The sequence below is a fragment of the Osmerus eperlanus genome, chromosome 19 (assembly GCF_963692335.1).
Source record: "Osmerus eperlanus chromosome 19, fOsmEpe2.1, whole genome shotgun sequence".
Classification (NCBI taxonomy): domain Eukaryota; kingdom Metazoa; phylum Chordata; class Actinopteri; order Osmeriformes; family Osmeridae; genus Osmerus; species Osmerus eperlanus.
In genome coordinates, this window is record NC_085036.1 from 4,430,847 (window position 1) to 4,455,946 (window position 25,100).

Genomic DNA, 25,100 nt, shown 5'->3' on the forward strand with positions numbered 1-25,100 from the left:
GACCGTCATGTGTTTGTATACAGCCGTCACCTCTCAGTAGCCTCAGCATGTTTGCGTTAAGGTTGTGTGTAGGTGTGTGTTTCACACGAGTTGGATCTTGTTTGCGCCTGTCACTTGGGAACCCGCCCACACTCTGGCTATGAGCCCACAGGTTATGTTTCTCACAGACACTAAACTATTGTGGGTTTCCTTTATCTGCTATTTGCAAGCACCTGCCATGCTAATTCACCACCAAGCACTTGAGCTGGCTGACTGGCTTTTTATTCATTCAGCTTTTATTCCAATTATTTATTTGTAACGTTTATATACTTTTGCTACAAAATGTTAAAATGTGCCATATACACTTGATTACCACATCCTGTCATTTTGACCGTAGATGACACAATACCAATCTGTACTTTGTGTACTATAAGGTTGAGCAATGGGGTGTGTATCTTTCAAGAATAGTGTAGAAAGTATTGTTCTCAAAGCATTGCCAGTAAACTCCACCCACATACACACTCACCTGTCCACCCACATGCACTCGCACACACACAATTCTACCATGAACTTGGAAGAAACACAGACCAACAAACTCATGCATATAGACACACATCTGTGTAACAGAATTCAACACACATACCCAAGCACACACACAAATACCAGGTCTGCTGGTTTTATTGCTCCAATTAGGTGGACATTGACAGTTAGTCCGACTGTCTGCCATGTTGACACAGCTGTTTCTCTGTGTGAATGGGGTGGTGGGGGGTGGGGGGGTGGTGTAGCATGTAGGGCTCTGGAGCCTGTCTTGACATAATATTAGATATGTAAGACCTGCGTTGCCAGATTGGAAATGTTAATCAAAGTAATGAGGCTTACAGTTATCTTATTTTGAAGAATTATATTGTACACCAGAAGAGAACAAATCAGGATAAATGTGTAATTTCAGAAAACACAGAGACACACACACAGATTATTGGGATAGTGCACAGTGCCCGTGATGAAGTCAGTGACACACAAACACACAGATTCCTGGAATTATAAAAAGGGAATGTGCCCGTGATTCAGTCAGTGAGTAAGATGTCAGTGACACACATATTTCTGGAATTAGAGTACCTGAGTGCAGTGCCTGTGATGCAGCTGGTGGCGACAGTTTTTCTCAGTGGCTTTGGTACCTACATTTTTCAGATCACAGTTGAAATTCTCAAGTACTTGTTCAACCTCCATATCATTTATGGAGCCGGCGACAGGTTCATGGGCAGCCATGGCTCATTGATGCATGTGGGGAGTAAAAACTGGCCTGTGTGGTCTGATCCAACAGAAGAGCTACTGTAGCTTAAATTGCTGAAAAGGTCCATGCTGGTTCTGATAGAACACACATTTCACAGTTTGTTATGTATGGGGTTGCGTAGCCGCAGACCAGTCAGGGTGCCCATGCTGACCCCTGTCCACTGCTGAAAGCATCAACAACTGGCATGTGAGCATCAGAACAAGACCACGGAGCAATGGAACAAGGTGGTCTGGTCTTATGAATCACGTTTTCTTTCACATCACGTGGATGGCTGGGTGCGTGTGCGTCGCTTACCTGGGGAACACATGGCACCAGGATGCACTATAGAAAGAAGGTAAGCTGGCAGAGGCAGTCTGATAATTTGGACAATGTTCTGCTGGGAAACCTTGGGTCTTGCCATTCATGTGGATGTTACTTTGACATGTACCAACTACCTAAGCATTGTTGCAGATTACGTACACCCTTTCATGGAAACGGTATTCCCTGATGGCAGTGGCATCTTTTAGCAGGATAATGTGCCCTGCCACGATGCAAAAATTGTTCAGGAATGGTTTGAGGAACGACGAGTTCTTACTAAGCAACAGTCTTGTTTTCACTGCATATCTTCCAATTGTATACCTTTTGTTATTTATATGAAAACGTTCAGACATTCACAATTTAGTTTAGATAATGTTAGCTAACAGCTAACCGGAGTGTAGCGTGGTGTGGTCGCTTAAGAATAGATATACTTAATTTCTAATCAAGTATTTATTAGTCAGGGTACCACCGTGAAATTTGGTTTTAGGGACATGGTAGTTGAGGAATACACCAAGGTGATTGTAAGCCACCACACCAACCTCACTGTCCGGAATGGAGGGCTGTTCATCTACCCTCAAAATCCATAGGGGCATCCCCAGATGACATACTGAAATGTGGCTGCCATGAGATGGGTGTGTTGGAGATAAAGGCACCCAACTGCCTTCAGAATGCCACTTTGATGGATAAAGTTTTGTTTCCAAGAGGTGGAGCGTAAACTGTTGTTAAAGAAGGACCACCACCAATATTCTTATACAGTTAGGTCCATAAATATTTGGACATTGACACCATTTTCATCATTTTGGCTCTGTATACCACCACAATGGATTTGAAATGAAACAATCAAGATGTGCTTTAAGTGCAGACTTTCAGCTTTAATTTCAGGGTATTTACATCCAAATCAGGTGAACGGTGTAGGAATTACAATACATTTTATATGTGGCCCCCCCCTTTTTAAGGGACCAAAAGTAATTGGACAATTGGCTGCTCAGCTGTTCCATGGCCAGGTGTATGTTATTCCCTCATGGGAGTTCGTTATTTCATTGACAAGGAGCAGATAAAAGGTCTAGAGTTCATTTCAAGTATGGTATTTGTGTTTGGAATCTGTTGCTGTCAACTCTCAATATGAAGTCCAAAGAGCTGTCACCATCAGTGAAGCAAGCCATCGTTAGGCTGAAAAATCAAAACAAACCTATCAGAGAGATAGCAAAAACATTAGGTGTGGCCAAATCAACTGTTTGGTACATTCTTAAAAAGAAAGAACGCACTGGTGAGCTCAGCAACACCAAAAGACCCGGAAGACCACGGAAAACAACTGTGGTGGATGACAGAAGAATTCTTTCCCTGGTGAAGAAAAACCCCTTCACAACAGTTGGCCAGATCAAGAACACTCTCCAGGAGGTAGGCGTATCTGTGTCAAAGTCAAAAATTAAGAGAAGACTTCACCAGAGTAAATACAGAGGGTTCACCACAAGATGTAAACCATTGGTGAGTCTCAAAAACAGGAAGACCAGATTAGAGTTTGCCAAAAAACATCTAAAAGACCCTGTACAGTTCTGGAACAACATCCTATGGACAGATGAGACCAAGATCAACTTGTACCTGAATGATGGGAAGAGAAGAGTATGGAGAAGGGAAGGAACTGCTCATGATCCAAAGCATACCACCTCATCAGTGAAGCATGGTGGAGGTAGTGTTATGGCGTGGGCATGTATGGCTGCCAATGGAACTGGTTCCCTTGTATTTATCGATGATGTGACTGCTGACAAAAGCAGTAGGATGAATTCTGAAGTGTTTCTGGCAATATTATCTGCTCAGATTCAGCCAAATGCTTCAGAACTCATAGGACGGCGCTTCACAGTGCAGATGGACAATGACCCGAAGCATACTGCGAAAGCAACCAAAGAGTTTTTTAAGGCAAAGAAGTGGAATGTTCTGCAATGGCCAAGTCAATCACCTGACCTAAATCCAATTGAGCATGCATTTCACTTGCTAAAGACAAAACTGAAGGGAAAATGCCCCAAGAACAAGCAGGAACTGAAGACAGTTGCAGTAGAGGCCTGGCAGAGCATCACCAGGGACGAAACCCAGCGTCTGGTGATGTCTATGGGTTCCAGACTTCAGGCTGTCATTGACTGCAAAGGATTTGCAACCAAGTATTAAAAGTGACAATTAGATTTATGATTATGGTAGTTTGTCCAATTATTTTTGGTCCCTTAAAAAGGGGGGGGCCACATATAAAATGTGTTGTAATTCCTACACCGTTCACCTGATTTGGATGTAAATTCCCTGAAATTAAAGCTGAAAGTCTGCAATTAAAGCACATTTTGATTGTTTCATTTCAAATCCATTGTGGTGGTATACAGAGCCAAAATGATGAAAATTGTGTCAATGTCCAAATATTTATGGACCTAACTGTATATGTCTCCTATATATGTGTCTTCTGTATTTGTGCAGCAGTACAAAAATGCTATTTAGCAAAATAAATTATTTAGCCTTCACATTGAATTATTTCTTCAAGTATTTTTACATTACTTTAAAAAAATGTTGAATTGTGCCTAAGACTTTAGCAGGGCATTGTGCATTCATAGAAGTTGCTTAACATTTGATACCACTCCTTTAAAAGTTGGAAATGCAGAGACTGCATTTAGCAAAGCAAGAGAAAAAACAGGAAGCAAGTGAAGAAAGTGGCTGTGCACAGCACACATTTACAATTTTATCTAGAGGTGTAAGATCTTTAGGATGCTCAGCTTCACACATTTAAATTGCAATGGTACTTTGAAGTATGGTGTACCTATTCCTTGCCTCACCAATAATTCTCTCTACATTAATTCACCGTGTGTACGTGTGGACTCCAATTCCACTTGACCAATTGCTTTTTCCCTTTAGTAGAATCTGGGGTCTTGAGCTCAGCATTGTACAAACCAACTGACCCTGCCACATCAATCAACTAAAATCACATCACTTGGGTTGAACTTATCCAAAAAAACACTGCTCACAGTCAAGTATTTGTCAGATCTTCTGCCTCCGCATCCTTTCAATATAAAATAAAAAAGTTCCTTGTGTTGTTCTACCAATAAGATATTTTATGGTATGATGATGCTTGTATTGTCTGTGCTGTTGCTTGTCTTTGGGCTTTTTAATGTAAATCTCAAAGCAGTCTATAATACATGCACATTTTTGAAATACCTATCTAAACACCATGGCTATTGATTGCTGAAGCTCTTGTCGATCTGGCCAAAACAACCACATTTTAGAGCCTAGAGCTAAATGTCTGTAGTATTTTGAAATGCTCTGCTGGCTGTTGGAATGGATATTTGGGTGTGCTCACAGCTTCGGCGAGCACAACCATTGTTCTCTCACATATATATTATTGTGAGAATGCTGTTAAGCATTCTCACTATTGTTTTCCTGTTTCTCTTTATTATTGATCCAACTTCTTAGTTCTTCCGTTGGTTTTTTGTCCTTTAACTAGTCCTACATACTTTCACATATTCCTACAATTTTGGTATCAAAACGTTCAGCTCCTTCAGGAGATGTGTGCTATGTATTTTGGTATTTCTTTCTTTTATATTTTTTAAGATATTAAGGTTTTAGTGCAAATTATTCTCCCTTTAAAAGTTATGGTAAATCCTTTCAAATCATTAAAAAAAGCTTCCTCCTCTTTCAAACTTAACTACTTCAGCATACTTTCAGATAGAGACACCATTCAACCTTCTCAAAATGTTCACAAGACATTCAGCTATTCCCAAATGATTCAGCTTTTTCAAATTTTCAGCCAATTTTGAATTATGACAGTTTCAAATACATGAACATTTTTGCTCCTTCTTGATTTTTATGAACGAGCAGCCAGCAGAGTGGCTGGTCTTTTTCTGATATTCAACTAAATTGTCAAACAAATTCCTCTAACGTAAGAGCTCACATTTACAGATTTTCAGCTATGAGCCTTGAAGCGAGAGCAGCCTTTCAAATTCTCTCACTAACTTCAATGGAGAGGTGGGTAAAATTCGTCAGAGAAAGCCGAAGGAACAAGATTTTGAAACTGCCGATAGAGTCGTATTTCTAACCACACATACATATAAAGGACATCTCTGGTTTCGGCAGAGTCTTGGGTCTCCGAAAATATCCTTATTTTTTGGATTGGACTTATAGTTTAGCGTCTAGGTTAACTTGTTTGAGGTGTGGATGCTAGGTAAATTTCTGTTATTCTCTCTGCCCAGCTCGTTAGCGATCACAGCTGCGCCATCACCGTGGCAACCAAATAGACACGCACCATGAAAGCAGAATTTGGTACACGTTTTTGAAACTGCCGGTAGAGTCGTATTTCTGACCGCACAGACATATAAATATCTCTGGTTTCGGCAGTCTTGGGTCTCGGAAAATATCCTTATTTTTTGGATTGGACATACAGTTTTGCGTCTAAGTTAACTAGTTTGAGGTGTGGATTCTAGATACATTTCTGTTATTCTCTCTTATAATCGAGCTAGCGCGATGGCTCTCCATAACTAAAAACGGTTCGACTTTTTTTCCACAATCGACCAAATTGGCCAAACAAGGTATGTACATTGAGCTTAAAGTGTACATAATCTAGCTAGATCGTTTTTATTTTTCCAAGTTTCACAGAAATCTGCAAAAATCGAGGCTCAAGACTGTCATAGCTGACCGTCACGAACAGCCAAACCGGGGTCACGTACCGTTAAGTGTTTGCTGCAGCTGGCGTTAATCCTACGAACAAACGCTTCGTAACTGGAAAGTTTTTACTTTTAATTGACGATATTGAACACAGATGTTAAGTAACTTGTCTTTACTCTAAATATCTTCTCAGTTTTCAATTTGAAGCAGTAAATCTAACACAGTAGGAATTCTCCCACGACATCCGCTCGCTCCGCTTCGACTAACAAATATGTTTTCTCAGTCCACCATACATTAGACGAGCTAATTTTCAGATTTCAGAGATTTCAGATTTGAAATATTATCTTTTGTTTTAAAGTTATGGCTATTCTAGTGACACTACGACTGTCATCATAGCTGCCACAGAACGGCGAAACCAGGTCATACTGTACAGTAGCTGGCTACGTTCTTCCTGCAATAACTATCATTCGTTACCTACAAACAAATGCTTCGTAACTGAAGAGTATTTACTTTTTATTGGCGATATTGACAACAGAGGTTAAGGAACTTTACTTACTGTAGAAAATCTCCCATTGCATCCTCTCTCTAGCTTCGCTTCGGCTAAAGTCAGATGGACGACGATGCATGCATTATTCACGCCTACGGTGTTAATACAGTCTGTACAAATACCACTTTGACATGCTTGCAAGAAATGATCCGCTGGTTAGATGTAGCATGATCTTATTTAATACCCACAATACTGTAGTTCATCTTTTTTTGCAGCAGCATTTTAATCTGAGTTCGAGTAGCTTTTGCAGTTGCACAACAAAGTTACGTAATGTGACGAGATTGAATTTAAAGTATAACAAACTCACCAGGGAAAACGGCAACATCGGCAACCTTGCACCATGGATTATTATTTTTATGTCATCTTTAAATTCAGTGTCTGAACAGGACTGGGTGTGCTGTGCAGGCACACATGATTAGGGATGGGTATCGAGAACCGGTTCTTGTTTAGAACCGGTTCCCAGTTCCTTGGAATCGTTAGGAAAATTCCTTATTGATTCTGTTAACGATTCTCTGTGCCGTTGCGCATGCGCAAACTTTGATAGTTTATTCAGACAGACTGCAGCAAACATGCCAACTAGGAAAAAGCGTTCTAAAGTTTTGTTGTATTTCACACGACAATATGACAACAACGCCACTTGTAACGCGTGTAAAAAGTCTATGTCGTCGAAGGAAGGAAATACTACAAATATGAAGAAGCACACACAGCATGGAATGAAGTTACTGGAACGTCATGTGTTCGATGCATGCAGCAGCGCAGCTAACGTTTGCGCTTCATCTCTAACTATCTAAGGTAGAGCTAAACTGCTCAAAAGTGATCACAACCACTTGTTACTGTGTGAAGCAATTTGCCTTTATTGTGTGTAGTCGATCTAGTTATCTTCTGTCCCGTCGTTTGAAGCATACATTTTAGCTCCGGCATTCGTCTCCCATTAGTATTGATCTTATTGATCATTTCACGTGGCGGCGTGTGTTATCAGCAAACGTTCGCGTGTCCCATTATTAAACTGAGCATAATGATTTTTTATCCATTATTAAACTTAGCATTTTAATTGTTTAACCTTTTAATAGTCCTGTTAAATGTGCTTGAAAACGCCTAAACAACATACCCAAAGTACATTGAAAGCTGTTGTTGAACCATTTGGAGTACATGCATGTAAATGGTCTCTTTTGAAAGGTGACACTGAAGTTATTTCCCCTGTTGTTAGGACCCCTGTAAGTCCTACTGGTGTTGAGTAATAGAAGCTTGAACACAAGGAAACTGAAAGTTTCTATCTCCGACTAGATTTTGTTTTGAAAACAGAGGCCTGAAGAGGCCTAGAGGTGGTAGGTATTAGCTCATTTCAATGAGTGAAACATACAGATGCATATAAATGAAATGTTCCCCTGAGCTGTAACAGTAAAAATGGACACCAGAGACAGCAGACAGTGAGCTCTCCAACTAGGCTACTTCTAACACATTAGCTACCATTTCACCAAAATACTATCATTCTACACCGAGTAGCCAAATATCAATTTAGCGGTTTGCACTAACTCATAGCAGAGATACCTCTGGAAAATGTATCTAGTATAATTATAACAAGCACACAGAACTGAGTGATGAACTGCTGGCGGCGGTGTATGGTCCAGGTGCGACCGGAGGATGAACGGCCGGAGGGGCGATGCTCGGTACGGCTCCGCGCTGCAAGAGAAGCCGTGTGTTGGTGAACCCCGTCTGTCTCTGGTCCATGTTAAAACTGTCCGCCGTGAAATGGTCAGTGCAGAGGTGGCTGTTGGAGTTTATCCGAAGCTTTCCATGAGCGTGGCTCTTCACAAAATCTATCCACCTATTTTTCCTTTCATTATCAATAGGGAACTTAAATGGCGTTGCAGCGCAGCTGGAGTTATTGCATCCAGGGAAGATGCAGTTGCGGGTGGTGGGAGACATCCTGAAGCTAGCTAGCTAGCTGATGTAGGCTACAATAACAGTACAGCAGGAGGAGCCATTCAGTGATCTGACGTAGATAGGGCGAAATGATGTAGATAGGGTGTTTTTTGGCTCCGCCCATTACAACCTGATCTGAAAACGGAAGAGAAACTGTTAGTCGGTTTAACTCCACATTTCAGTGTGACAAAGTTTTAGCGCTTTGCACATGCTTTCAGGAACTAATTTCACACGTATGTAATGTACTTAGAAGCAAAACATGGAATTTACTTTACAGGATCTTTAAACCCTCAACTTTTTCTGCTAGGACTTTTTTTTCAGCCATTTAATCAATTCTGCCTTTTTTTCCAGCAAGTTCAAGTCATTCCAGTGTTGTCCTTTTACCTTCAAATTCGTTCAACCCAGACTTCAGCAACTGGTTTTCTGCTAAATTTTCACATTGTCCTGCAGCTCATCTTTCTGAATTTTTCCCCTTTATGTTTTGCATTTTTCTTCTTCTTTCCTTCTGTTTTCTGCCTTCATCTTGCTCCACGTCCTTTCAAAAATACCTTTCACAGCAGTACCTTCCAACTGCCAGTACTTTTGCATTTTTCTTCTCTTTTCTGTACTTTTTCCCTTCATCTTGCTGCAGGTCCTTTCTAACATACATTTCAGGCCTTTTGAAACTCCAGCAAATAATTTTCTGCTAAATTTTCAAATTTTTATGCATTGTTTCTCTTTTTGCATTTTTCTTCTCTTTTCTGTAGTTTTATGCCTTCGTCCAGCTCCACCCCCTTTCAAAAATACCTTTCGGGCGCTTTGAAGCTTCAGCTTATAACTTTCTACTAAATTTTCACTATTTTCAGCTTTTTTAGCATGGTCAGCTATCCCCATTCAGGTTTTCAGCATTCTCACTGCTGTTTCGCAGGAACAGCCGTTTCTAGTTCTACATAACATTAAGTCATTTAGGAGACGCCCGTATCCAGAGCGACTTACAGTAAGTACAGGGACATGCTACACTTTCCTTTTGTATTTTGAATTGCACATTAGCAGCAACAAATGTAGGCTATGCTTTTAAATCTATGCAATCTTCATAAATAATAAGTAAGCATTTTTATATAAAATATACAGAAATGTCAGTTGTAAAAATTACAGTTAATAAACGGACCCATCTTCAACCGATGCAAGCAAGCACACCCTACAATTTCCCCAGAAATTGTACCCTCTCTTCGTTAAGATACAACTAATCAAAGAAAAAAGAAGCGTCATTTTCAGCCTCATGAGCATTGATAACAGGAAAGAGACATGTTTGAACCAGTCTGGAGGGATGACATCACAAATATTAACACTACTTGGCATATGTTTAAATTCCTTTCTTGCCTTGACTTTTTCATGATTATTTTCAAAAGCCAGTTAATCATATGTTATGGATCTAATAATGTCATTCAAACTAAGACTTTCCTCCCTGAGGCCATTGCATTCCCTCTTGTATCTTTCAATCAGCCTTGCATGATGTGTTGTCACACTGTTGTAGTTCCTCCTCAGCAGGCTCAGTTTCTGGCACTTAGGATAAATTGAGCATCCATAACATTTTGCTCTTCCACACTTCCTTTTCTGCATTCTGCAGTGCTGCTCATACCTTTCCATGTCATGCTCCTTTTTCCTTTTTTTGGTGGCTGGTGTGTGGGAGAAGATCCATGGGACCCAGTAAGGGGACAGCAGGTCATCCAATCTGGCACCTATCCAAAATCAAGAGGCTAAATGTTAATTACATAAGATTTGATTGACCATTCCAATTATGCAGTCCTATACTGCATTCTCATTCAATTGTGCAAACATTTCTACAATGTTTTTTTTATAACATTGGGCCTCTGGAGGTAGATTTGTGTCTTTATGTTGAGTGCAAAACTTTTTGCATTGCAAACAAACAAAACAATATGCAAACGAGAGCTTTAAAGTTTTTAAATGACCAGAAAAAATGTATTCCATCAAATATGACCTAATAAAGATTAAACAATATGCATGTCAATCAAACGTAAATATATTTCAAGCACCAAAACTGCTTTTTAAAGTTTGAGAGCAAAGAAAATGAACATTTGCACACAAAAACGACTTCCATTTAACAGCATTTAACTCCTTTGGTCAGGTCAGGCTGTCTAATGGTTTGCTCTTGGCGCCATTTAATTTTTGTTATGACCATTTGTGTCTTATTGTCGAGTGCAAAACCTTTTGCATTGCAAAAAGAAAGTCAATTTTTGCTGAATTTCACCACTTTTGCTTTGGTTGACATTTTCTGTAGGACTTAGGTTGCTAAGTGTTGTTAATTATTGCTAATTGCTTGCTAATACTTAAGTCTCTTTTTTGGGTTGAGGTTTTTTTTTAATAGATTCAACATCATATAAAAATAAAGCTTTTATTAAACTGTCATGAAGCCATGTTCAATTTGAAAACCACAGGCTCATTGGCAGTGGTATTAAAGAAAAGCTGTCAAATAATTAAATCTTTTAGACATGCCAGTAACATACACATTTTAACTTACAGTTGACAGGTCTGTGGGCTGTATTTATACATATTGCCATATGTATGTATGACAAGACACAATGTTCACGTGACATTTCAAACATCCCCACAAAAGCTTTTCACTCGCAATCTTGATATATAGTATTACGAAAGATACATTATCTAAAAGATGTAAACCTTGTTCTGAAATTCAAAAATAAACAGGGTGAACACTATCATTAACCATAGATAATGACCCTGCTAAAATAATTCTGTCCTCACACAAACAACTTTTAAAGCCGATTTGAACTTTCTGCACATATTCAGTGTATATTTGTTACAACAATAACAAAACAAATAGCAAAAAAACATACAACAAATTACAAACATGGTTAAGAATATATTATTTACAATACATCCACAAGTCGCTTTGGCCACATGGAATATATTTAACAATCAAGGCACAAATTGATCCCTTGATAGACCAGCTACAATCCAGACAAAATAAATTACTTATTCATTTGCTACACTCTTACATTCAATCTTTAAAGAATATGTGCCTTTTTTACACCTTACGCATATTGCATAATACGAGACATTAAACAAGCTATCTCAAATGCGGCAGCATATCTCGCATTCCACTTGAACAGTCACAGGCTTGTCAGCAAAAACAATGCATTATAAAGTACTCTGAAATAGTAAAAGGCAATATTAGCGTTTCCATAAAGTCAGAAATACACATTCCGCAAGTCCTTTCTAAGGGCATGAGGGCCACAATTCCAAAACAAGCTCCTTTGGTTATCCCCTATAATTCACAGTCAGTAAATATGTGCACATTTCAGAGGCTGTAAACTTTATACATACATGTACGAGGCTTTTGCAAAACAAATCTTATTACGTTACATTGATCTCCTGTCCACTGAGACTGCTATAAGATTGCAAATGGATACAAATCATATCCATTAAAATTACATCTTGCAAAGTGGCCCTAAAAAGGAATGCTGGATTTCTAAATTGGCCTCCCTTTAACCACAAAGCCCGCACAACTATGCATGCTGTCCTAAAGAGCCAAGAAAGGGACTGCCTCTCCAAAATAGACCACATTCTGTCTGTACCTCAGTGTAGTGACAATGAGTGCTCAACAGTCACCTGCTCAGAGACTACAAATGACAGCCAGTTGGGCTGTACCATTAGCAACATAATGTATGGGGATGCATGGGTTAATGAAGCAACTCCATATCCAACCCTTTCCCCTTTAATAAAAGTAGAGTTGATTCAGTCCTCAGTGTCAGGCTGGACTCCCAGTATGATATGGAGCTCCTCAGCAGAGTAGCCCAGGAGGTTGTGCAGGTCGCATACAAAGCGGTAGACATAACGTTTTCCCGAGGTCTTGTGGATAATGTGCTTGTCATAGTAGTAACGCAAGCCACGGCTCAACTTCTCGTAGTTCATCTTAGGTTTGTTTTTCCTTCGGCCCCAGCGACGAGCAACCTGGAGGAGAGGAGAAGGAAGGGTCAAGCCACACAATTTGTTTGGGCTGGTTAACTTGGGACATTTGCATTACTCCATCTAGTTAGGTGTACTACAAGAAACGGTTTATCAATGCATAAAGGACAGGAGAAACTCACCTCATCTGGGTCAATAAGTTTGAACTCCCAGCCATCTCCTGTCCAGCTAATGATGGACTGGCAGCTTTTGTCTGTCAAGAGCTCCAAGAGGAACTGCCAAAGCTGGATGGGACCACTTCCTATAAAAGAGACATGGTCAGAGGGTCAAAACGTGTTCAATTAGGTGTGTGATTAGGCAGCAAGATTTAATCAACCAAACTGTGTGAAAATGTCAAACTGAATCTAACAGAGAAACATATTGCAAGTTGGCAACTGGAGGCCTGAGGGTATTGGGATGGAATCCATTCCAATTGATGAGAATAATGGTAAATTTAAATCATTAATAATTAAAATAATCTGGCTCGTGAACTCACCAGTGAACCCTGCCAGGACGGCAGCTGGTATCACAGGCTTGCCCAGTTCCACCGGCTCATTCTTCTCTTGAATGTAGTCTTTGAAGGACAGGCCCTGCTTTCCCAGACTCAGGGGCGTGTTGTTGTACTCATCGTCAAAGCTGTCCTGAGATGGGACCCGCTGGGTGTCCGCCAGAGACGAATGACTACCCCAGGAGCGCAGCCCCTCGAAGCTGTCCACACTCTCCAAGGAACTCTGGTCTTTAGACGAGACTGCAGGGACAAACAGAAGCAACGTTTAATAGCAGGCTAATAAAAACACATTTTAAGTGTAAGCAAGCCAATAGTATGATTAAGAAGCATTGCTGACATGTGTACAGGCAACTTGTAAACAGGTATAAAAGAGTCATTCTCTAACAACTTGCTAACTGTAAACTTATAAAAAACTTGGCCTACTCACAAGATTTGGGAGTAGCGCTTGTCGTGGAGTATTCGGGGCTCCTAGTGATGTAGCTAACATTGACAGTGCTCAGCTGAGGCTTTGAGAACATGGAGAACTCCTGGTCTTGGAGCAACACGGGCGTCTTATCAGTATTCTCAAACAGTTCCCTCAGAAGACTGCCCGTGCACTCAGGCACCCGCATGGCACACTTGGTAAAGCCTGTGGAGGGCAAAACAGTAATATATGAACCAATTTAAAATGTATTTATGATGTTATTTTTGAAGTGGAAGGTAAATTGCTTTTTTTCATTTTGGCTTTGTGGACAGCTGTTTTTCATTTTCTGTTGATTTTGTAGTGTAGTGTATCGTGTTTACTTACCAGCAGAGCTCATCCAGTTATTAACTGATGGGACAATACTGCTGATAGTTTTACAAGAATCCTTTTCCTGGCAGTCTGAAGTGAAGTGAAGAAAATATGATTTATAAGTTATCTACATCAAGGTAACTAGTGCATATGGGTATTTTACATTTGAAGTGTTTCATATACAGATAGACCAAAACATACAAACAAACCAGGATTCATTCCTGTTTTTACCTTTCATCATCTGGTCCAGGTGCTCCCACAGGATGTCACCAACGAAGTCGGGAGCTAGCTCCAGGAAATTTTCCTTGCCCAGGTCACACAGCTCCTGACCATTCATGTCAAACTTGAAGAAGTTGACATTGGCCAGACTGAACTCACTGGCTGCCCAATGGAGCCACTGAAGTACATGTTGCTTGGTCCACTTGCGAGGGTCTGAGAGGTATAAGATATTTAGATAAATGACTAGATTAAATTCTGTGAAGACATACCTACCTAAATACAAATATATACATTTTGGGTGGAGAAATGACTTTCACAACAGTGAAACACAAGAATACATTGTAAAAGTATAACTATTTCAATTGAATCCTAAATAAAAATAAAACTGATGCAAAACAATATGCTTGACACAGTAGAAACCATAAAAAATTATTTTATTTTATCAAATTAACACAATGGAAATAAGCACAATGCGAGCCCTTTATATCAACTGGAAATACTATGTTCAGAGAGATATGGCGGAGAAAAGAAAGGTTATCATATTATGGAAAAACAGGTGAGGAGGTGACTCACTGTTGGAGATTCCGCAGCAGCCCTGCACCTTGGAGAATCCACTGAAACTGTCCTTGAGTGCCTGACTCATCACTGCCTTGCTGCATGGGGTCAACAGAGGCACAGAGCAGGGGCCAAGGTCTGGGAGAGGACCAAAGCAAATGTAAGTTTGTTCAGAAATAAACGTGTTATCTCAACTGGCATTGTTTTAAATGTGGCACTGTATTTACTGTGACACAGACGTTCAACTGGAATAAATACCATTCTACTAAGAGTAATAGGACTTTATCAAATCATGAAAAAAAAATCTGTATTACCTCTAGACTCAACGAGAACATAGCCATTGTATTATCTCACATATGTATCATAGTATCATAAGTGTCTGCTAATCATTGACCCTTGATATGCCATAGACTTTGTGTACACAATGTCTGGTGAGTAACTGACTAATAAATGACTAGTCCAAGTTATGAAGTGTTTTGGTTTGGCCTGGGGTGATAAGTGTATGGTGTCATAAGGGTGACATGGCGTTAGATACTAAGGTAGGGGGTGTGCTACCGTGTGTGAGGGAGTCCATCCCAGAAGGAACCTCCTGGAGTGATTGGTCTTCATCTGAAGGCAGGAAGTACCCCGAGAACAGGGACATGGGGTCGTCAAACAGGTCAAATGCTGTCTGTCGCTGTGGATGGAAAAAAGCAGAAAAACAGGCTTTAAAGGAATCCTTTTACAAACATGTACTCTAACTTTACCATATACTTCAGACATGTATAACCCCGTCCTGATGACCAGTTGTCAAAATAAGCCACAAACATATCCACATCACTTGTGAAAACCTCATTCACCTCTTCAGGGTCACACCACTGTTATCCTAGATAAAGGCAAAAGATAACCAAACAGGCGCGGAGAAAAAAAAACTTGGGCACTCCCTTTCTTTAGAAGTAATCTGTCATTGCTAGTCAAACACTTAAGTCCTTTCTCATTCCATGAACCGCTGGGAAGAGGACGCCCAAATATGGTCTTTCCTGTTCTGTAGACGCTCTCAAAGCTTCCCTTGAGGCAGCTGGCAGCGTTTCAGTGCAGAGGGTTCATGACACAGCGTGGGCGTCGTCTTGAAGAAGAAAAAAAAAGCATTCTCTCTTGTACTCCATCGCCTTCCCTTCACCCTCTATCCCTCCCTCTTTAAATCAGGTTAAGCAAACCAGCCTCTTCTTTAAAATTCGATTAACCAAGAGGGAGACATTTTTAGAACAGCTTTCTCTTTCCTTCTGCTCTGTCCTGTCTCTGTGTGTAACATACTCATGTTCTTGACATATTCCAGGTTTGAGCCTCACAATAAGCTTTTTAGAGATAATTGAGATTTGAATTAAGTAAAAAAAAATCAAGTTTCATTGGATAAAACTTTCTGCTCAGTGAATACAAAACTAACAATTGAACTGAAATTGGCTCCAACAATGCATGTGACAGTCCGGTGACAAGTCAGTGTGACAGAGTAGCAAAAAGTTCAGTAAATGTAGCCCTCAAGGTTTGAAAGCTGCTCGCTCGCTCTGTTGCCAAGGGGACTAATTGAATTAGATGGAGTATAAGAGGAACATACTGAGACTGTACTCATTCTATATCAAATGCTTTGTCAAATTTAGTCAGTCATCTTTGACAGTCTTGCTAAATCTTGTTTTCATGTTTTAGTCATTGTCAAATGTGTTCCAATTCAATGTACATATTGATAACTATCGGCTATCACTGCAGCCATTAAATATTGGTTTGTTTCCAACGGCACTCTGTTTGAAGGACACAGCTTGTCTATGGATTTGGGGTACAGCAACATGGACATAATACTACAACTCTACTATTAATAATGAACTTGTCATACAACAGTTGAGTGAAAGTACATATCTGGCTAAAGCCTGGTTAGGTTGCGATTCTTCAACTTGGTTGACGACTGGGCTCACCTTGAGGCTTGAGCGGAAGCCACTTGACAAGGGGGCTACCTGGTCCATGCTGAGGTCACACATCAGGAATCTAGAGGTGCATTCAACAGACAGGCCTGATTAGTAGTTCATGCTGAATGTAACAATGATGACATCACAGATGGTAATATACATTTACATTTAGTCATTTAGCAGACGCTCTTATCCAGAGCGACTTACAGTAAGTACAGGGACATTCCCCCGAGGCAAGTAGGGTGAAGTGCCTTGCCCATGGACACAACGCCATTTGACACGGCCGGGAATCGAACCAGCGACCTTCTGATTACTAGCCCGATTCTCTAACTGCTCAGCCACCTGACTCCACCTGAATATAGCTAGGTGTGACCTGAAATTTCATGAGATCCAGGTATGACATGGTCTCTCTATAATGTATCCATTGTCATTCCATTTTTAGTTATTCAGTAACCTAATCTGATTTAACATGAGGCACGTTAATGTACATAGTCTTACTTTCCAGATCATATTTTCAAGTCAAGAATGAACACATTTTATATTTCACACTATTTCTTATTACCTTGTGATATACATTATACACATTCATTATGTTGTTGTAGCCTACATCAAATTGTTGGGTCGATTAAAAAGCATTATTGTGATTATATTACAGCTACAGATAAGACGCATAATTCCCTCATTGGTCATTGGTCACAAGTTTAATGGATCCCCGAAATGACCCAACATACATCGTCACTGGTGGGTGGTCCTTCACTATTATATTAACACCCGAAAATCCAATGTGTTCAACATAGATAATCCAAATACCCCAAATTACATTTGTAAAATGTAGTGCTAAGTCTTTCATGAAAAGCTTGATTCTGTAATATAATATTTGCTTCCAATAAGATGTTGTGGTAGGCTAATATGTGTAGAAGTATAATGTTTACCCGCATATATATATTTCATAGGTTAAAATCCTGAACATGCATGAAAACCAAACCCGCCAATCGCAGTAAAACGCAAGGGCGACCAACAGCGAGTAACCGTGTCGAAATCAGAAACCTACCTGTTGAACTGATCGACTGCTTCAAATATACACACGGACAGGCAATTTAGGCTTCTTTGTAATCCTTTAGGTTTTGGAAATATCGGCTGTGATCTTGTGTTGTTTTATTCCCTTTCCCAATTTTCTGCACAATCAAAATAATCCAGTTTTATATCCTTGTGTTTATGTTTTGTCTGTGTGTACGTGTATGGAGTGTCTTGATAACTAAAAAGTGAGGTAAGACAGGGTTTTTTGCTCTTTTCATAGTGTGTTGAGACGTCGTTGGTAGGCGGGGCGAGCAATAGCCCATGCCCTTCTGTGTTTCATCACGCACAGTGGAAAATACATTGTATTCAATATGCGAAAACGACTCATACATTTGTAAACATACTCTTTATGTGCATGTATCAAACACAATATGTATTCTGCAACAGAAGCAAACAGTGCAGCTGGGAGTCACGACACCTATGATGAGGTGATCAATCATAACAATAAAAACTAGAGAGGGTACAATTTCTGGGTAATTTGTAGGGTGTGCTTGCTTGCGTCGGTTGCAGAGGGGTCCGTTTTTTAATGACATGTTTACAACTGATATTTCTGTATATTTGATATTAAATGCATACTTATTATTTATAAAGATTACATAGATTTAAAAGCATAATTTTTTTGCTGCTCATTTACAACTCAAAATACTAAGAGTGAAGTGTAGAATTAAATAGTTGTCTTCTCATTTCCCCTGCAAGAGGAAATTGTGATCGGCTATATACAGTAGCAGCCTCATAGTTGAATCAAAACGAATAGGCAGAACGGTGTAAACAATTACCTAATCTCTATGACTTAAACGTCCTTTTAAAGATCCTGTAAAGTGGAATTAAAAACGAGTTTCAAGTTCACCACACCACAAAATAATATGTTATTAACTACCCATCCAAATTCGAATGAAAAAAAACACCGACAAGTATGTTAAATTAGGCTTTGAAAGCGTAAGAAAATCAGCAGTCTTCTCTGTTCGAGACTGGGGGGGCGTGTCGCTTGAAGGAGCTGAACCTCGGCCCCCTCGCTGGAAGGCGCCGCCTCTCTCAAGTAAGCTACCTACGAACCTAACGGACGCTACGTCAAGCCGAACAAAACAGTATAGAATTAGAATGTATTTGTTCAATGAGTGAAACATACAGATGCATATGAATGAAATATTCCCCTGAGCTGTAACACAAGAGTAAACATTTACAGCAGAGACAGCAGACAGTGAGCTCTCCAACTACTTCTAGCACATTAGCTACCATTTCACCAAAATACCATCATTCTACACCGAGTAGCCTAATATCAAGTTAGCGGTTTGCACTAATTATAGCAGAGATACCTCTGGAAAAGTTATCTAGTATAATTATAACAAGCACACAGAACTGAGTGATGAACTGCAGGCGGCGGTGGATGGTCCAGGTGAGACCGGAGGATGAACGGCCGGGGGGGCGATGCTCGGTACGGCTCCGCGCTGCAAGAGAAGCCGTGTGTTGGTGAACCCCGTCTGTCTCTGGTCCATGTTAAAACTGTCCGCCGTGAAATGGTCAGTGGCGCAGAGGCGGCTGTTGGAGTTAATCCGAAGCTTTCCATGAGCGTGGCTCTTCACAAAATCTATCCACCTATTTTTCCTTTCATTATCAACAAGGAACTTAAATGGCGTTGCAGCGCAGCTGGAGTTCTTGCATCCAGGGAAGATGCAGTTGCGGGTGGTGGGAGACATCCTGAAGCTAGCTAGCTAGCTGATGTAAGCTACAATAACAGTACAGCAGGAGGAGACATTCAGTGATCTGACGTAGATGGGGCGAAATGACGTAGATAGGGCATTTTTTGGCTCCGCCCATTAAAACCTGATCTGAAAACGGAAGAGAAACTGTTCTTCGGTCTAACTCCACATTTCAGTGCGACAAAGTTTTAGCGCTTTGCACATGCTTTCAGGAACTCATTTCACACGTATATAATGTACTTAGAAGCAAAACATGGAATTTACTTTACAGGATCTTTAAGTTTTTCCCTTCTCGTGATATTTTCAGGCATTTAGCCTACTCATACGGCATTCATTTATTAATAAAGAACCCCCTCTGAAACTTATTCTAGCAACAACGTTCCCGGCAGTAGCTAGCTAGTGCTATCTCAGATGGAATTGCGATTCAAACAGTACCATCTGCTAACTGAAAATATGCCCACAAAAACGTAAATAAGCTTGACATTTATTTAGGGTGAAATCGCTAATTCATAAAAACCTTACTGGTAGCGATCATTGTCAGTAACAACGCAAAATGCGATCCATGTGTGGAGATAATTTAACTAGAGAGGGTACAATTTTCTGGGGAAATTGTAGGGTGTGCTTGCTTGCAGATGGTCCGTTTATTAACTGCTATTTTTACAACTGCTATTTCTGTATATTTTATATAAAAATGCCTACTTATTATTTATGAAGATCGCATAGATTTAAAAGCATAGCCTACATTTGTTGCTGCTCATGTACAATAAAAAATAAAAAAAGTGAAGTGTAGCATGTCCCTGTACTTACTGTAAGTCGCTCTGGATACAGGCGTCTGCTAAAATCAGGGCCGGATTAAGGCAATGGGCTTTAGGGGCTGCAGCCCTGGGCCTCGCGACCAGGGGGGCCTCAGGTTGCCCGATGTCGAGTGAGTCAACGGCACCGCGCATAACATTAGAAACATTCAGAGTGAAAACAAAAATAATGTGCGAAAATGGCCGGTCAAAGAAAGCACGATAATGTGGCCAAAATCCGCGATAGGACTGAGCTCGAATAGCTTCGGCGACTTTTTATAAAATGGCTGTCAATCAAAAGGAGATGCAGTCTTTCGACAGACCCTCCAATCATCACGCGGAAGCCCAGCGTCCAGGCCAGCCCACTCCTCCATTCACCCCCAGAGACGCTGAGCGTCCGTGGGCGGGACATAATCGCAGTATTTATCCAATGACCGTATAGTTTCGAAGCACTGAAAAAATCTGTTCGAAGCAGCCCCATTGAAATCCATTGAAGCTGGGCTTCAACATGGAAATGCACTGTGACGCTACTGGACTGTATGAGAAGGAAATCAGTCAGTCGACCTGCTACGTAGCTGATTCTGAACGAACTCGTCTTCGAGATGAACGTGTTCTTAACGCATTTAAAATGTTAACAAAATAGTAAATATTCGAGCATATTTTTTTTTTTATACTTTAGGGCAGTCTTAAAAAAATTGCCACTGCATACAACACTTTTTCTGCTCACGATCATTTCACTTTCTCTCAGCCTACTGCATTGATCGGTCCACCTACGTAAACACCTTCCCGTAATCAACGGCGGCACCACTATTTCGACCAGCGTAGTGCGCGTAGTGCAAGCGTAGAGTTCGGTGGAAAAAAAATCGAAGGTTCAGCCGAAACCGACTCCGTCAAAAAGCCCAATATTCGGCCGAAACCAAATCCTGGATTCGGTGCCTAGTCAATAGAGCATGACATACTGCGCCAACTGGACTTTGAAGAGCTCATTGATGAGTTTGCATTAAGAATGAGCAAAAATGGGCCTGTTAATATCACTGATGTGATGATGGTGAGTCACATGTTTAAACTGATCATATTTATAGAGTGGCTCTGTGGACTTTAAAGCACTGATGTGTCAGTGCACCTGGGGTTGGTTTGTGTGCGTGTCACGATGTGCGTCGGGGTGATATAGGGGCCTCATCCTGGTAATTAGCCCCAGGCCTCAAAATGTCTTAATCCGGCCCTGGCTAAAATGACTAAATGTACTGTAAATGTAGAATGACCTTAACCTATATGACTAAAAAGTCACCTTAAGTTTTTTCCTTCTACAGTACTTATATTTTCAAACATTTAGCCCACTCATATTGCATTCATTCATTAAGAACCACCTTTGAAACAAGCTGAACCCCCTTGAAACAAGCTTGTCTAAGTAACAACGTTCTCACCAGCAGTATTATTAGCTGGATGGAATCGCGATTGAAACAGTACCATCTCAGCTAACTGAAAATATTCCCCCAAAAAACGTAAATAAGCTTGACATTTATTTAGGCGGAAATGGCTAATTCGAAAGAAGTTTGCTGGAAGCGATCATTGTCAGTAACAATGCCAAATACGAGCATTTGATCTTAGACTAGAACCGTGCACGGTGGAGAAGCTGACCTCAGTAAATTGTGCTACTGTACGAGCAAGCTAGCCTAGCTGCTGTTGCTAGCCAAAATTAAGGGGATTGTTTGACTGCGCCGGAAATGAAAAACGTTTCTTTTGACATCAAGTTTAGGCTGTGGCATTGAAGACAGCGACGCACCACACAAACTTGAGTTTAAATACATTATTTAATGTGACATTACTTACTGTACATGCAAGTCTTGATTTGCTTAAATGTAACCTACATGTGCTGCTAGTACACCACGGCACGATACTCGCTGTGCAACAGCACATCTATGCACGTTGTATCCATTCGGCGTTGCTAACGTGTGCTGACGTTATGACGTAGGCTAGCACTGAGTACCCTTTGTTGACAAAAGGCTCTTTTTGCCACAAAAACTTAACCCATGTGTTGTCTTCGGGTCATTCTGACCCATCAGTCATTGTGACCCACCGTCATATTGCAACAACTTTACCGCATACAAAAACAAAGTGAAGCATTTTCTTTTAACCGTTGGGCTGTCTCAGACCCCCCACATTGCGAAGGTTAAAATATATATTTTTTTAATTTGTTTTCGTATTGTGTAAAATTGGGTAAACACAACGATGGTTCGTTATGAACCTTTGGGTCATGTGACCCAAAGGCAGGACAAGGGTAAGTTAAGCCTAAACCGTGCAACGGAACGTAAATAAAAATACAAGCAACTCAATCGCTACCAAGACGAAACTTTTGACACCGACGTTGTCTGTGTAGTCCAAATATTGACGGATCCTTAGGGGGGCAAAAATAAATAATAACTAGAAACGGCTGTTCCTGCGAAACAGCAGTGAGAATGCTGAAAACCTGAATGGGGATAGCTGACCATGCTAAAAAAGCTGAAAATTGTGAAAATTTAGTAGAAAGTTATAAGCTGAAGCTTCAAAGCGCCCGAAAGGTATTTTTGAAAGGGGGTGGAGCTGGACGAAGGCATAAAACTACAGAAAAGAGAAGAAAAATGCAAAAAGAGAAATAATTCAGAAGAATTTGAAAATTTTGTAGAAAGTCATTTGCTCAAGTTTCAAAAGGCCTGAAATGTATGTTAGAAAGGACCTGCAGCAAGATGAAGGGAAAAAGTACAGAAAAGAGAAGAAAAATGCAAAAGTACTGGCAGTTGGAAGGTACTGCTGTGAAAGGTATTTTTGAAAGGACGTGGAGCAAGATGAAGGCAGAAAACAGAAGAAAAGAAGAAAAATGCAAAACAAAAAGGGGAAAAATTCAGAAAGATGAGCTGCAGGACAATGTGAAAATTTAGCAGAAAACCAGTTGCTGAAGTCTGGGTTGAACAAATTTGAAGGTAAAAGGACAACACTGGAATGACTTGAACTTGCTGGAAAAAAGGCAGAATTGATTAAATGGCTGAAAAAAAGTCCTAGCAGAAAAAGTTGAAGGTTTAAAGAAGGAGATGGGAGATGAATTCTGTTCATATTTTGAATTCTTTTTCAATCCTTATAAAATGAAGTCACCTAAAGATGCTAAATAAGTAGAGAAAAGGGAAAAATTAGCAGAAATGTAGTTGCTGGAACTCTTTTCAAAGCTGGAAAGTACTTGTGGAAGGACAGTGGAACAGTTAAGAGCGTTGGCCAATCGGATTGGTTCCTTGTTTCTTGTAACGTAGCAACCATTGGTCATTGGCAACATTTCTAACCTAGAATCTAGGTTTCAGGTTCAAGGTGGAGGAGAAACTAATCATGTGTAGGGATGCGTATTGATAAGATTTTAACGATTCCGACTCCTTATCAATTCCTGCTTATCGATTCGATTCTTTATCGATTTTCTTATCGATTCTCCCCTCTACAGCCAACTAGGTCTGTGCGTCCTGCACCCCTCCACACACACACACTCGTTCTAAACTAATTTCTCAAACTGGCTTTGACTGGCTCTGAAATGAGCTAATACCTACCACCTCTAGGCCTCTTCAGGCCTCTGTTTTCAAAACAAAATCTAGTCGGAGATAGAAACTTTGTTTCCTTGTGTTCAAGCTTCTATTACTCAACACCAGTAGGACTTACAGGGGTCCTAACAACAGGGGAAATAACTTCAGTGTCACCTTTCAAAAGAGACCATTTACATGCATGTACTCCAAATGGTTCAACAACAGCTTTCAATGTACTTTGGGTATGTTGTTTGGGCGTTTTCAAGCACATTTAACAGGACTATTAAAAGGTTAAACGATTAAAATGCTAAGTTTAATAATGGATTAAAAATCATTATGCTCAGTTTAATAATGGGACACGCGAACGTTTGCTGATAACACACGCCGCCACGTGAAATGATCAATAAGATCAATACTAATGGGAGACGAATGCCGGAGCTAAAATGTATGCTTCAAACGACGGGACAGAAGATAACTAGATCGACTACACACAATAAAGGCAAATTGCTTCACACAGTAACAAGTGGTTGTGATCACTTTTGAGCAGTTTAGCTCTACCTTAGATAGTTATAGATGAAGTGCTAACGTTAGCTGCGCTGCTGCATGCATCGAACACATGACGTTCCAGTAACTTCATTTCATGCTGTGTGTTCAAATGCTTCTTCATATTTGTAGTATTTCCTTCCTTCGACGAAATAGACTTTTTACACGCGTTACAAGTGGCGTTGTTGTCATTTTGTTGTGTGAAATACAACCAAACTTTAGAACGCTTCTTCCTAGTTGGCATGTTTGCTGCAGTCTGTCTGAATAAACTATAAAAGTTCGCGCATTCGCAACGGCACAGAGAATCTTTAACAGAATCAATAAGGAATTTTGCTAACTATTGCAAGGAATCGATTCACTGGGAACCGGTTCTAAACAAGAACTGGTTCTCGATACCCATCCCTAATCATGTGTGCCTGCACAGCACACCCAGTCCTTAGGCCGTAAGGTGAACCCTGTTATCGTTTCAACCCGCTCCACAGTCTGGCATCTACACAATCTTTAGCTCATAAAAAAGAACGAGTCCTGCTAAGCTACCAAAAAAAAGTTTGTCGCTGAAATTCCAGTCGATTGTCGATGCGTCTATGTTTTATGCAGAACTAGTTTCTTCAGAGCGTAATATGATTTTGGTGGCACGGTTCGACACGTGATCCTTCTACACCAATAAGGTAGCTGCTTTTTGTCAACATGGATGGATATGGTTGTCAAAGAGGATGGGACCTTGCACGTTAGTGTTTCCTATGTTTATTTTGCCGTGGCGGCCTGCCACGACTACATTTCTGCCGCCATGGTATCAGAAATAGGGCTGTACAAAATTTTAGGACGTCTATGTGATTGTT

At 40.4% G+C, this 25,100-nt stretch overlaps 1 protein-coding gene across 1 annotated transcript; it reads right to left on the reverse strand.

Moving 5' to 3' along the window:
* Nucleotides 1-11,044: 11,044 nt before the first annotated feature.
* Nucleotides 11,045-17,878, reverse strand: ets2 (v-ets avian erythroblastosis virus E26 oncogene homolog 2). The gene is made up of 10 exons (XM_062485672.1): nucleotides 17,669-17,878; nucleotides 16,627-16,696; nucleotides 15,239-15,359; nucleotides 14,702-14,821; nucleotides 14,141-14,341; nucleotides 13,925-13,999; nucleotides 13,565-13,765; nucleotides 13,126-13,377; nucleotides 12,773-12,891; nucleotides 11,045-12,635 (listed from the first exon to the last, which is right to left on the reverse strand). Exons 2-10 carry the CDS (start codon nucleotides 16,687-16,689, stop codon nucleotides 12,420-12,422), a joined length of 1,368 nt encoding a protein of 455 aa, XP_062341656.1. The 5' UTR covers nucleotides 16,690-16,696; nucleotides 17,669-17,878; the 3' UTR covers nucleotides 11,045-12,419.
* Nucleotides 17,879-25,100: the final 7,222 nt, after the last annotated feature.

What these genes read in the sequence shown, in the direction of transcription:
- ets2 (XM_062485672.1), bottom strand. Translation starts at nt 16,689, where the DNA reads ATGTGTGACCTCAGCATGGACCAGGTAGCCCCCTTGTCAAGTGGCTTC. An exon ending in GATGGACTCCCTCACACACG is followed by an intron (nt 14,822 to 15,238) that starts GTAGCACACCCC and finishes GTCCTCTCCCAG; the next exon opens with ACCTTGGCCCCTGCTCTGTG. An exon ending in AACTTATTGACCCAGATGAG is followed by an intron (nt 12,636 to 12,772) that starts GTGAGTTTCTCC and finishes CCTCTCCTCCAG; the next exon opens with GTTGCTCGTCGCTGGGGCCG.